The sequence below is a fragment of the Dama dama genome, chromosome 14, assembly GCF_033118175.1.
Source record: "Dama dama isolate Ldn47 chromosome 14, ASM3311817v1, whole genome shotgun sequence".
NCBI classification, from domain to species: Eukaryota; Metazoa; Chordata; class Mammalia; order Artiodactyla; family Cervidae; genus Dama; species Dama dama.
In genome coordinates this window covers 28090824-28104898 of record NC_083694.1, presented here as the reverse complement: position 1 = coordinate 28104898, position 14075 = coordinate 28090824, and the positions used below count along the sequence as shown (strand labels likewise).

Here is a 14075-nt window from a genome sequence, read left to right as displayed (position 1 = left end):
CTGCACACCCCTTTATTAACAGATGCATAAATGAGAAAACTGAGTGTCTCAAGAAAGTCTTGTAACAACAGGATGCCAGCTAAAGACCCTGGAAAAACTATTCTAGAAAATTATTTTACTCCCTTAGGCACAAATTATAATCTAAAAGTAAGCAAATTCACTATCTGTTCAAATAAAAAATCTAAGAGAATTATGAAAGAATAAGATCAACAGTAATTATGCACAGTGGCAGAAACACTTGTAAGTCTGTGAATCCTGGAAATACAAGAAGTTGGAGGCTTTTGTTCTACACAAATGTAGTAAAAGTCAAATTCTCTAATTCCTGGTATTAGCATGAATTTTTAGACAAAACGGGGTAAGTAACTGATGGCAAAAAGTATTGGTTAATAACCATATTAAAAGAACCTTGAAGAGAAAAAGATGGAAAAATTAGACTTTAAACTCATACTTCTATGGATCTAAATTATAGCTGGTGATATCACTGAACCCATCTTCAGAAGCCATGTTTTGCCAAATATTCTTTTTTTCAACCCAATAAACATGCACGCAACATCTGTATATCAGGCATGGGGTGAAGCACTGAAGGTACAAAGAGAAAACAAGAAAAGAAGGTAAGAATAAAAGAAAACACAAGAGAGGTGGTAGAAGAAAGGAAACCCCAACAATAGAACAACAAAATTATAAAGATTTAAGAATGTTTCCATTAATATATACAGATTAAGGAAATATTTTACCTAAGCCCTCTGGTAAAAGCCCAGAATGAGAGAACCAAAGAACCACTTGTGCATATTGACAGATGAGCTGGGTAACCATATACTTATTGCTTAAATCTGTAAGACCTGTAAAGAATTGAAATCAGTTGTTTAGTTTTCAATTTATCAACCACAAATGAAAAATCAAGGCACTCTACAGTTTTCAAAAACAGTAACTACTTGGTGATTTTAAACAATATGCATGTATTTTTAAACAAATTTAGCTTGAACAAATAATCTCCAAAATGCTAAACTAACTCACTGACTAAAATAGACATTTTAAGTAAATATGCTTCCATATTAGCTATGCTCCCATTTAGCTAATTTCAATAATCAGATTTATACATTAAAACAAGCTAGTACAGTATCATTAACACAGGCTGTTCAAATCAGGCCTTTATATGAAACTAGCTGTTTTGTTTCAATGGAAAACCAGAAGAGAAAAATGATGAAGACCAACTCTATGCATAAAAACTTAAATATAATTAAAAAATCTGAAGTTCTACCACTAATAACAATCCTTAAATGCCTTAACAATCCTTAAATCCCCAATTTCCCAACCTTATTTAATCATGGTTCATCTTATAACATTTGTAGCTTTTCATTTGGAAAAAAAAAGGGCAAGCATTTGAGAAATAATGGCCTCTTTGCCCAATAATCCATCTAATGCATAGGAAATATATTCTGTCCCAAAGTCAAGAAGCAAAAGTCAATGAAATATTCATTTACATAAGACAAGGAGCACACCTCTCTCAGTGATGTCGTGGGCCTCAGCTGCAAAACAGCTTAAGACTGTACTAAGATTGCTAAGAAGTAAATGGCACTGCTGGAGAGACTGTATAGTCTGTGGATCAATGAAACGACATGAACCATCAAATAACGGTGTACCTTTCAAGAATAAAAGACAAGGTTAGTTTTGACACACTAAATCTTGACTTAATTAAAATAATAAATGCTAAATCTCTCAAATTTCTTTAATCATAGAATTACTCTACGTTATGAGATTTAAAAAGACAAGCTTCAAATGACAAATATCCTCAAGGAATATAGAAAGGACAGCTACAAATTCTACTTTTAAAAAATGCAGAATGAGGTGAGCACAGACAAAAGTGATATAGATTCAACTTCAGATTCACTAGAAATCAGTGCTATGTTGCTGTGTGATCATTATTTTATAAGAACTCTTTCTTCCACCTCCAGTCTTTGGAAAAGTGAGACACTGAAATTAATATAATTGCATGCTTGCTATAATATATTGTAGACTTGGCTGTCCTCTTATTTCAAGCTTAAGGTTGAGTTCACAAATGCATTTTTGTGCATTTTATATCAAAAGATATAATTCTGAAACTTGTTAATGTGAATATGCCTAACATGTTGCCAATTTAAACAATCTGTTGCAAAATCTTGATCAAAAAAATAATTTTGTCACTCTAATATAAAATGAAATAGTTTCTTTCTGGGGCTTCTTCAGAGTTTGCAACTTCAAAATAATTAAAAATTTATTGTTATGTACTCAAAACATAAACCAAAATTAGTTTTTTATATAATACTTACATAGTCTGTCAAATTCCTCTTTTGTGAGAACCACTTTATTCCATGTCCATTCAAGAACAAAGCGTAAATTAGCAGCAGAATTTGGTTGTTCTTATTTGTAAATATGGAAGGGAAAAATGAAGAATGGTTACTAATTACAAAAAAAAAAATCTAGAAACTTTTCAGTGAAGAAACCTGACAAAAACCACCCTAACCAAGTGAGCAGCGTTAACATCAATATTGGTGGAGACAAACTGGCTGCATCTGTGCTCAGGGCATCACATTAGGGAGCGCGTCAATTGACATGATGCTGCTATGAAAAATGTAAAATCTAAATCTAATCATGAGGAAATATCAACAAATACAACCTGAGAGGCAGGCCACAAAATAATAGGCCCATATTCTTTAAAAATGTCAATTTCTTCAAAGACAAATGCTTAAGAAGAATTACACAATATTATGAGCGAGTAAAACAACATGAAAACTAAATACAAAATATATTCTGGATGGGATTCTGAACTCCCTCTCCCTAAAAATGTTACAAAGGACATTAGTGGGGCAATTAATGATATTCCAATAGAATCTGTAGATTAGATAATGGCATGTATCAATATTAATTTTCCTGATTTTTATAACTCCAAAGTGTTTTGTTAATTGAATATCCTTGTTCTTAGAAGGAAACATATTGAAATACTTTGAATAAAGAAGCACGATGCCTTCAACTTTATTCTGATCAAATGGTCAAAAGAAAAACAATGCGTGTGTGTGAAGTGTTTATTTGTAAATAGAGTAATACACACAACTTGAATCCCCAGAGAATTTTTGAGTAATAAAGAGTCAACCCTAAAAGGTTACATACTGTCAGATTCCATTTACGAACACTTTTGAAATGACAAAATTATAGAAATAGACAATTGCATGTGAACCACAATCATCTCAAAATAAAGTTAACTTAACCGCCCCCCAACAGTAGATTGACAATTTTAAAACTACAATGTATTTTTTAATTGTTAAAAATCATAATCTTACCTTCTGTTATCCATCTTTTGATACACCCTGTCAAAAGTCCCAGAGAACTTGTCTGGATTGCTGCTGACAATATAGCTTCTAACTGTTCTTCCTAAACCATGTTTTTTTAAAAAAAAAAAAAATAAAGGATATGTGATCAGAGACAGAGGTATCAAGTTCCAGTTCACAACACAAAATTTTAAAGGATTAAAAATCATTTTGATTCCCCAGGAGGGCTATACACAAATAAACAACAAGCACTGGTGATGGTGTAGAAAATCCTCATACACTGCTAATGGGAATGTTAAAATGAGACAGCCACTTTGGAAAACAGTCTGGTAGTTTCTCAAAATCTTAAATATAAAGTTATATGACCCAGCAGTTTCACACTTAGGTATACACCCAAGAGAACTGAAAAACAAACATCCACACAAAAACTGTATACGAAGCATTATTTCTAACAGCCAAAAAATGAAAACAATCAAAATGCCCTGAAACTGAAGAATGGATAAATAAAATGTGGTATATCATACAGTGGAATATTACACAGCCATAAAATGAGATGAAGTTCTGATATGTGCTGTAACATGGATAAATCTTGAAAACATTGTTCTAAGTCAAAGAAGTGAGTCACAAAAGGCCATATATTATTTGATTCTATTTATATAAAACGTCAGTGGCAACCCATTCCAATATTCTTGCCTGGAGAATCCCACGGACAGAAGAGCCTGGCAGGCTACAGTCCATGGGGTTGCAAAGAGTCGGACACAACTGGAGTGACTAACATGCACACACAAACAACTGAAGTGACTGACACACACACAATATGTCTAGAGCAAATAAATCCACAAAGACAGAGTAGATTAGTGGTCACCAAAGACTGGAAGAAAGGAGAAAAAGGAATTGACTGGTATGGGGTTTGGAGAGAGGTGATAAAAATATTCTGAAATTGAATGTTGTGACACTTGCACAACTCTATCCACTGAACTGAATTATAGGAATTAAATCTCAACAAAGTTGTTTTATTACACTTTATTTACAATTTATTTTACACTTTAAGAATCTATGAATTTCATTCATTACAACAAATATTTTTTTAAAAAGGAATCACAGGAATAAATAGATGAGTTAAATAGATAAGGAATAAAGAGAGCTAAAATATGATAAAGATACACCAAAACTACAGCATGATTCTAAATGGAGATTCAATAGAACAATTTACATTAAAATCAAGGACAAAACAAGGATGTCTGGTAGTATCATTATTTTTCTATAATTTGTAGAGGTTCCACCAAATGGCATGAGCAAATAAAGTAATAAACTGGCGGGAGGGGTGCAGAAAGCCTATATTTGCTGATGACTGCATGCTTTGAAAATCTAAGAGATTTTAATCTAGCCAAGTATTAATAGCATCAAATGAATATACAAAAATCAACTCCATTTCTGAATGAATATGGGGAAAATGGTCTACTCATAAAAAATACTATAAAATATTTAGGGATAAAAATAGAAACTCACTAGAAAATAACCATTAACTCTTATGACAGATGTAAAAATAAACCCTAAATAAATGGAAAGATACAAATGCCAACTCTCCCCCGAATTAACATGTGAATATAATAAAATTCTCAAAAGAATTCCAACAGGAATACTGGATAAAACCATCTTATAATTAATAAAAAGAGTAAGTGCCTATGAATTTCCAAAAATTACAGATTAAAAAACCAGGCTGCATTTCCAAGTATCAAAGCAACATATTAAAATGGTATAGAAATAGATAACTAGATTTATGAGACAAGATAAAAGCCCAGAAATAGAACCCAGTTGATATGGACATATAATATCAGATAAAGGCAATATTTCAGTAGCATGAGAAAAAAATATTTTGGGTCCTGTTTCACAAATGATAAAACAGAGCTAGACTAATAATCTGGGGGAAAAACAACTGAACCTTTATTTTATTTGACACATAGAAAATGAGTTAGAGCCTTAAAGAAACATTAAGGTGTTAAATGTTAAATTTTAAGCCAGAGTCAGAGCTATAAAATGCATTTGACTATAAAAATATTACTTTGAATGTGGTAAGAGATATCATGAAACAGTGAAGAGTAAACAAAAGGGGTACTATCTGTAAGATTTATGACAGGATAAATATCTACATATTTGATAAAGAATTGCCATAAACAACCCCATTAGAGAAAAAGTAAAGCCTATCAATATGTAATTGACAGAACAAACCCTGATAACAAATATATGTATACATGCTATCATTTTTTTATTGTATATGGCAGGATAAAGAGATACAGGAAAGTACACATATCAGAAGGTCCACATACCATACGTACAACTAACAACTAATTACCAACTAGACACTGCAGAAACTGGTCCAAGTCTAGACTGACAGTATTTCCCAGAAGCCCTGTCTCCTGCTACAATCAAAAGAAACTTCCACTCACTCCTCCCATCCTCCATGGTAACCACTCTAACATTTTGAAGGAATCTCTTCCTCGCCTCTTTTGTTTCACCTCTACGTAGCCATTACTAAACAATTCAGCTCAATTTGGTCTATTTTAGGGATAGGTTTTAAAAAGATACATGAAAAAAGTCAACAAAATGCCAATATTTGCATGCTTCCACATACTTCAATTTTCTAAATTGAAATATTCATGTTTTATCTATGCAAGTGGAAAGAAACCAAGGATTGGATCACCAGATTCAAAATAATCACAAAAAGATATTAAATGCTATTTGGCTAACATGGCTGAATGGTTGAATTACAGCTAACTTTTTCTTATTTAAAAAAACTTATTTATTTATATTTGGCTACGGGGTTCTTCGTTGCTGCGTGGGTTTTTCTCTAATTGCCACGAGTGGGAGCTACTCTAGTTGCGGGACTTGGGCTTCTCATTGCAGTGGCTTCTCTTGTTGCAGAGCATGGGCTCTGGGTGCGCAGACCTAGATGTCCAGTCAGTTCCTCATCAACTACAGACAGGAAACATTTGGGGGTGGGCAGAAATTACAGAAAGTTCTAAAAAACCAAAACTTGAATTTGATGTGTGCCAGCAACTACTGACATGCATGTATGTTGTATTAAGTACTTTAAGGATGATTTAAAGTACACAGGTAGGTGTGAACAGGTTATATGCAAATACCACGCCTTATTATGTAAGTTAATTGCGCATCCTTCAATTTTGGTATCTATGGGCATGCAGGAACCAAACCCTCATGGGTCCTGAGGGTTGACTGAACATGACGACATGGTCAATATTTGCTCAGTACAGTAGTACAAAAGGGAGGAGGGGAGAAAGGAAAAAAAAAATCCTGATAATAGATTGACTATTTCTCTTATTTTCATGACATTAGGTATTAAATTCCAACTGCAGGTGTAAATCGTCAGCAGCAATATTCACAATTCATCTGATATTTAAAAGGTTCCTTCCCTAACAATTCATTACGCTACATTCTGCAATTATTTAAATAACTTAATTCAAACATTATTTGAGGGGAAAGAGTTATTAAAACATTTTCTCTTTCTCAAGGAAAAACGACCTGGGGTTTGTTTACTTCCAGCAAATACCAAGTTAAAATGTGAATTATAAGTTGTCATCAGACAACACTGTTTAAAAATGTCCCCTGACTGGTAAAATGTATTGTGACTCTAAAAACTGTGTGGATTTTATAATATTTTTATTTATGCATCTATTGGGAAATTAAGCCTGGCTTCCGGTGACTAAGTCTGACTCCTGTAACTGTCTTGTGTTTTGCAGAAACCTGGAATCTTCACTAACAGGCTTTCATAAGAGCAGTTTTTATAAAGCAGTGGTTCTCAAACCATCAAAAATCACATCAAGGACTTATTAAAACAACTATGACCTCTACTCATGACATGCCTGGTGCATCCATGATGTGTCCTAGCCTATAGTTCAGTTCAGTCTCGCTCAATCGTGTCCAGCTCTTTGTGACCCCATGGACTCAGCACACCAGGCTTCCCTGTCCATCACCACCTCCCGGTGTTTACGCAAACTCATGTCCGTTGAGTCGGTGATGCCATCCAACCATCTTATCCTCTGCCGCCCCCTTCTCCTGCCACCTTCAACCCTTCCCAGCATCAGGGTCTTTTCAAATGACTCAGTTCTTCCCATCAGGTGGCCAAAGTATTGGAGTCTCAGCTTCAGCATCAGTTCTTCTAATGAATATTCAGGACTGATTTCCTTTAGGATTGACTGGTTGGATCTCCTTGCAGTTCAAGGGACTCTCAAGAGTCTTTTTCAGTACTACAGTTCAAAAGCATCAATTCTTCGGTGCTCAGCTTTCTTTATAGTCCAACTCTCACATCCATACATGACTACTGGAAAAACCATAGCTTTGACTAGATGGACCTTTGTCAGTAAAATAACGTCTTTGCTTTTTAATATGCTGTCTAGGCTGGTCATAGGTTTTCTTCCAAGGAGCAAGAGTCTTTTAAATTCATGGCTGCAGTCACCATCTGCAGTGATTTTGGAGCTCAAGGAAATAAAGGCTCACTGTTTTCATTGTTTCCCTATCTATTTGCTACACAGTGATGGGACCAGATGCCATGATCTTTGTTTTTTGAATGCTGAGTTTTAAGTCAGCTTTTTTTCACTAGTCTACAGACCTGGTGTCAAGTTATACCTATGGGATCCTGGAGGTATGAATTTTAAGCCAAATCCAAGAACCACAGCTACTGACACGCAAAGGTGGAATTACATTACTTAACTTACTTTTTAAGAAATTATGTAATAGATTTTTGTTGTGATAGAAAGCTAATGACATGATCCAAAAGAAACAAGAGTTAAAAATCTCTCACCTGACTTAAACTGGAAGGTTGAATATCAATAAGTCTTGGTGAGAGAAGGCCAGCCACAAGACATCGATTATAACCATCAGGAATGACTTCATTGAGAGATGGTCCTGATTTCTTTAAAAAAGTCAAAGTCTATAACAGATTGATTAATAAGATATCAGTCAATAATTAATTCAAGCAATCAAATTTAAGGATAACTAATAAGCCCATTACCCTACTTTACACTTAACAACATGAAGAAAACTAAAAGGCAGTGACTGAAAACTGTGGAAGACCGCATTTCTGCACTTCTTGCAAGGAAGAGAGGTAACCAGCGTCTGTCAGTCACAGATGCTACTCCTGATAATGGTATTTTAAATTGCTTATATAGAAGGTAACCCTGTTATCTTATATAAAGCTGACAGACTTGGTAACAGATCTTAACAAACTTAATACACACAAAAGAAAAAACTTGCAGTTTATTCTTCTTGGTCTAATGCAAAAGAGATCTGATATGAAGTATAAATATGACATTCACCCGTATCTAGCTGATTACCACTTTAAGGATATGCCACTTCATGTTTTCCTGGAAAAGTATTTTCAACATGGAGTCTTCATCCACCCTGAGCCGGTCACTGTGCCACTGTGCTAGGTAACTTTTTTGCATTACTTCATTTACCCATAAGCTTTTTAAGAAGGAAGAGAATTAAGAGGGTGGATTAAAGTAAGGTACTGACTGACTTTTGCTTGGGGTTCAGGAGCTAACATCCATATAAAGCTGCTATAAACATCCTAATACCTCTTCCTAGAAGGTTGCCGTCAGTAACCGATGCTACTAGCTGTTATCTCATATACCCAGCAGAAGCTAACTTTTAAGATCAAAGAGTAGTTTATATAAGTAACACTAAAGTTTAAATCCATGATCTGACTTCAGCTCAAGAAGAAATACTCTGTCCAAATTGTTATTTCTTACTCACCTCCTTCTGAAAGCCAGTACATGTTATATGAACAACTCCTGAGTTTAACAAACAAGTGGCATCTAGAAAAAAAAAGAAAAAAAGATTTTAGAAATCCACTTACATGTTATATTTGGGATGGTATTAGTACAACAAAATTTATCCTAAGAACAGATTACTAGGCAAGGCATGGTATTACTACATACAATAAATTTTAAAATAATTTGTCCATGTATTTCAATCCTAACAAGACACCAAACCTTATCACAACTTCACTTAATACGAAACAGTTAATGTTTTACAGCAAATTCAAATGCTGATAACTTTTCTATAAAACATATAATCATTAAATTTCTTGTGCACATATATCAAGTTAATGTTGTAACTTATCCATACATGTTAACTAATAATAATGAGAAATGAACGATAATACACTACACACAGCACAAATATACATACTCTTACATATTATTTTTCTCAAAAAGTAATGTTAAATAAATACGTACCAAAATTATAAGTACTTGGGTTAAAAAACTGCTCAGGAGGTGGATATGAGGGAGGAACTCCTCGACTTAAACTTCTCTCATGTACTAATATATCCAAGATGTAATGTGGAGAAGTCCTACTTACAACAGCATCCAGTGACCACAATGCGAAATAAGAGCAATTATGCAGATATTCTCCTGATCTAAAAGAAATTTTATACAATGATTAAGTTAATAAACTACTACACATAAAAATTCCTATAAATATACATACATACATATATAGACAGAGATAGAGAAATCATACCTTAATGAATCTGGCATTTGTGCATGGTACCAACGATTTATGTCGAAAAGCCCCAAATATACAGAAGGCTTTCCCTGTCCATATATATTCACCTGCCAGGTAAAGACTGAAACACTGGTGTCAGGAGACAGAGCTAAAAGAAGAGATAATTTTTAAAAACAGAATAAATAATATCAAAATAAATACAACAAATAAAATTGGGAAGATTTTCCCATAAATTAAGAGGTTTAACTCATATCTGATTTGTTAAAACACATTTCTATCATTTATTCTGTAACAAGAGATTCATTCACTTCTGTCTTGACTATTTTTCTATTTCAAGACCTTATTAAAATGTATTCATCAGAAAAAGAGTAACTTTGGCTTGGCTTCAGTTAACAGTTTGGCAACTTCAAGATGCTGTAAGGAGAAATCATAGAAAATGATTTGAATGAAAGTTCTCCCACAAATAAATCATTGCTAGTACGAGAGACTATGTGTGTGTGTGTGTGCACACACACGTGTGCAAGCTCAGTCATGTCTGACTCTTCCAACCACGTGGACTGTAGCCGGCCAGGCTCCTCTGTCCATGGGATTTCCCAGGCAAGAATACTGGAGTGAGTTGCCATTTCCTCCTCCAGGGGATCGTCCCGACCCAGGAATTGAACCCACATCTCCTGTTTTGGCAGGAGGATTCTTTACCTCTGAGTCACCTGGGAAGCCCAGAGAATATTAATACTTAAAATGGATGCCTTTGCACTTAATTCTGTAGAAGAATTATAGCTGAGAAGGATTGATCCAGCTATATGCTAAGGCAGGTGGTGGTAGGGGAGAGAGACAGGTACCCAAATGGTATGTGGAATGGAAAGATAGGAACAAAGATGAGAGACCAATAGAAGGAGAAAGGAAAGTAAAAATCCAAGACATAACTAGTAGGAAATATAAAAAAGATATGAGTGGGGAGGTAAGAGACTGAGTTCCATAAATTCTGTTTTGATATGTTTAGTTGGATATGAAAAATGGGGACCAGGACAAAGGAAATCTCTGGGATGAATAAGCTATACATGAGAATAAATCCCAATACGAACAAGCTAAACCAGGGCCCCCACTAAGCACTCCCAGAACTGAATAAATCTATCATGTTATCCCACTCAATTCTTAACAACCACCCTTTGCAGAAGGTATAAATATATTATTCCACTCACAGATAAGGAAACAAAGGCTTAGTCACAAATGTTAAATAATTTGTGAAAGGTTACAACAAGTGACAGAGCTAGGATTTGAATCCATTTTGCATTCTAAAATCTATGCCATTTTCATTCTGTCACGATATTTACCAGGAAGAAGGGATGACACTAGAGGAAACAAAAAATCCAAGACAACAAAAGCATGTTTGCTGTATATGTCTCAAAAAATACAGAAGTAAACATTATTCAGAGACTACTCATACCAGTCACAACTAGAGACCTTTTTGTGTGTGTGTGTTTTGAGAGCCGGGTCAAAATAAAGAGGTTGCTCATTTCCTTAATCTATTCAATTCTTGAATTCTACACAACACAATCTGGAGAACAGGAAATATCTCGGATCTCACACAGTCCTAAATAAATCCCACAATTAGTATTCCAACTTCTTAACTGCCAGGAGTACAAACTCTAGAAACCAATACCTGTCATATATCTTAAATCAAGACAAATCTTAAATCAAGCATTCACATAATATATAATAAAAGTGCTTTAAACCAACCTTCATTCATGCTTTCCTCCCTGTCACCATGAGATCGAAATTTCTCTATACTCTGGCATCCCAGCAGTTTGGTATTACCAGTCTGTCCCCTCAAAGGAAACATGCCACCTGTGAGGTCCAGTGTGTATCTTTCTTCACAGTACTCCAACCCCTGAAATATAAAATGTACACCAATCTGTATCTTAATAGGATTCTAAGAAAAAGTTATTCTAAAATTAAATGTTCAAGAATTTCCACACAATACAAAGAAAACAAAAAAGTTAAAAGACTGAAGAGAACAAATTATTGAAGAAGGCTCTAAAATTTGCACATGGGATAAAACACAAATAAAAAGGCTAATTTTTTTTCTCAAAAATAATTACCAATAAATCTTCTAAAGTTGTTATCAAACACAGGAACCTTCATGCATTACTGGTTGGCGTATACACTGGACCTAAGCAATGAAATTACAAATACATATATTCTCTAAACCAGCAAACCTACTTCTATGTTTTCACTGAAGTTCTTGCTCTAGTTCTTAAATTTTTATTCATTGATCCCTGCAAGAATTTAACAAGAGCTATGAAATTTTCTCTAGAAGAATGCAAAATTCTCCCTTGATCTCCACGAAGAACTGGTTCCAGGACCTTCTTCCAATATCAAGATCTGTGGATGCTCAAGTCTCTTACATAAAATGGTGTAATACTTGCATATAACCTATGCACATCCTACTATATACTTTTATACCTAATACAATGTGAATGCCATATAAATAGTTGCTGTGGCACAGCAAATTCAAGTTTTGTGTTCTGGAACCTTCTGGAATTCCTCCCCCCCCCCCCCCCCCAATATTTCTGATCCAAGATTGACTGAATCCACAGATGTGGAACTGGAGAGTTGGAAGAGGGGGGTTCTGGGACGACATGGACACCGTGATCATAAAAATACCACACAAAATTGAAGGGCTTCATGAATTCCCTAAAACCCAACCACACACCCTCAAATAGGAGGTTAAAACGCCTGTTCTAGAGAAAGTATTGTGACAGCTAACCAAATATGGTTATTTGGTTATTAGCAGCACTTCACTACTTCCTCAAGAATTCAACCAGAAACAGTCATTTAAAATGCTGGATGCATTATCCCCTCTTACCACTGTAAGCGTCCGGACTATAAGGCCTACCCGTGGCTCACTGCTTGTTGTGTGAGAGCAACGAAGCGGGGTTCTTTCTCCTGGCTACCAACTAGGCCGTAAGCTTGAGTCCTGTCTAATCTCCTCATTCTGGAGAAAAATTACACCTGAAGATTTTAAGCTTGCCACCTTGGTAAAATACCAGTGTCCTGATCCCTAAATCTAATACTTTTTACATTATATTATGAATACAGTATTAACTTGAATAGAAGAAAACATTATAATATCTCAGTATATTAAAACAAAGACTTAAAATAGGCAAATAAACAAAACTGATACTATCAACCCATATCACCATTTACCTCATATAAGATTTGTCCTGACGCCAAACACTTCCTGTCACCAAAGGCCAGCTGAAGCAGATGTAAACTCAAAACATCCCCTTCACTGAAAGAAACAGAAATTAGCTGAGGAGAAATACTAAATACCATATTAATGCATTAAGCACCTCTTATTGCGCAAATAAGTTTAATTTGCATAAAATATTGAGTGCATGTGACAAAACTGAGGTTACTATAAAGAATTTAGTTTTATTTGGTTGTTTTCACAAAATGTAATCCTTTGAAATAATAGCTGATTTAATTTTTATTGATTCTAATTAACTTAGGCTTATGTTGCTTGCGTACTGTAGGTGACACCTTACATGACTGAGACTATAACTCTACTCAAAATTCATTCTTTCTCCCTTTCTTCAATAGGTGTGTTTTAGTTAGACAGTATTGGAAGAAAAAATAAATGGGATACAAAAATTGTTGAGATAAATGTCCTTTCTTATTCACCATATGGAGTCTTCACAAGGCACATTATTCAAGCTGCTGCCAGCCCATATCACACTTGGATGGAAATATGGACCTAATGAGGACTATTCCAATAGCTGTCTCTATATTTTTATTTCAATTTTCCTCCAGGATTGACAGAAGTGACAAATCAATTAATTCTTCCTTCACTGATGTGCTAAAGCTTAAGACAAAACCTCAAAGTGAGGGAAGCTAACACAAAAACCTAAGTTGACCACAATTCAGGTATCTAGAATTTAAAGTAGAACAGCCTTGGGAAGAGAACGTATTGATAACACCAAACAAAGCACTAAACATCAAAGAAAAATAAGAGAAAATCAATACTTACACTGTTCCAGCACTGGAAATGAATGAGCTTAACCAGCTGGAAATTAAACTGAAAGGAAAGATTTCTCAAAAGCTACACTGAGATAAAATTAAAGTTTATGAAAGAGAAGGAAAAACTAACCAAATTAACCTTAGGAATATACTGCAAACGACAAGTACAATAGAAGAACTAGAGAACAAAGTAGGGATACATAAAAATGAGAGGCATATACAATA

The 14075-nt window shown here is 34.6% G+C and overlaps 1 protein-coding gene across 2 annotated transcripts in view; it reads right to left on the bottom strand.

Moving 5' to 3' along the window:
- The window catches only part of AHCTF1 (AT-hook containing transcription factor 1), an 83250-nt gene that overhangs the window by 40760 nt on the left and 28415 nt on the right, over positions 1-14075 (bottom strand). For both annotated transcript variants that reach the window (XM_061160201.1, XM_061160200.1), the window contains exons 7-16: positions 13038-13122; positions 11568-11718; positions 9846-9978; positions 9560-9741; positions 9075-9136; positions 8122-8250; positions 3315-3405; positions 2307-2396; positions 1500-1640; positions 735-839 (exon numbers count right to left, since the gene is read on the bottom strand). In XM_061160201.1, the coding sequence (XP_061016184.1) occupies positions 735-839; positions 1500-1640; positions 2307-2396; positions 3315-3405; positions 8122-8250; positions 9075-9136; positions 9560-9741; positions 9846-9978; positions 11568-11718; positions 13038-13122 (1169 nt within the window). The remainder of the gene's footprint in view (positions 1-734; positions 840-1499; positions 1641-2306; positions 2397-3314; positions 3406-8121; positions 8251-9074; positions 9137-9559; positions 9742-9845; positions 9979-11567; positions 11719-13037; positions 13123-14075) is intronic.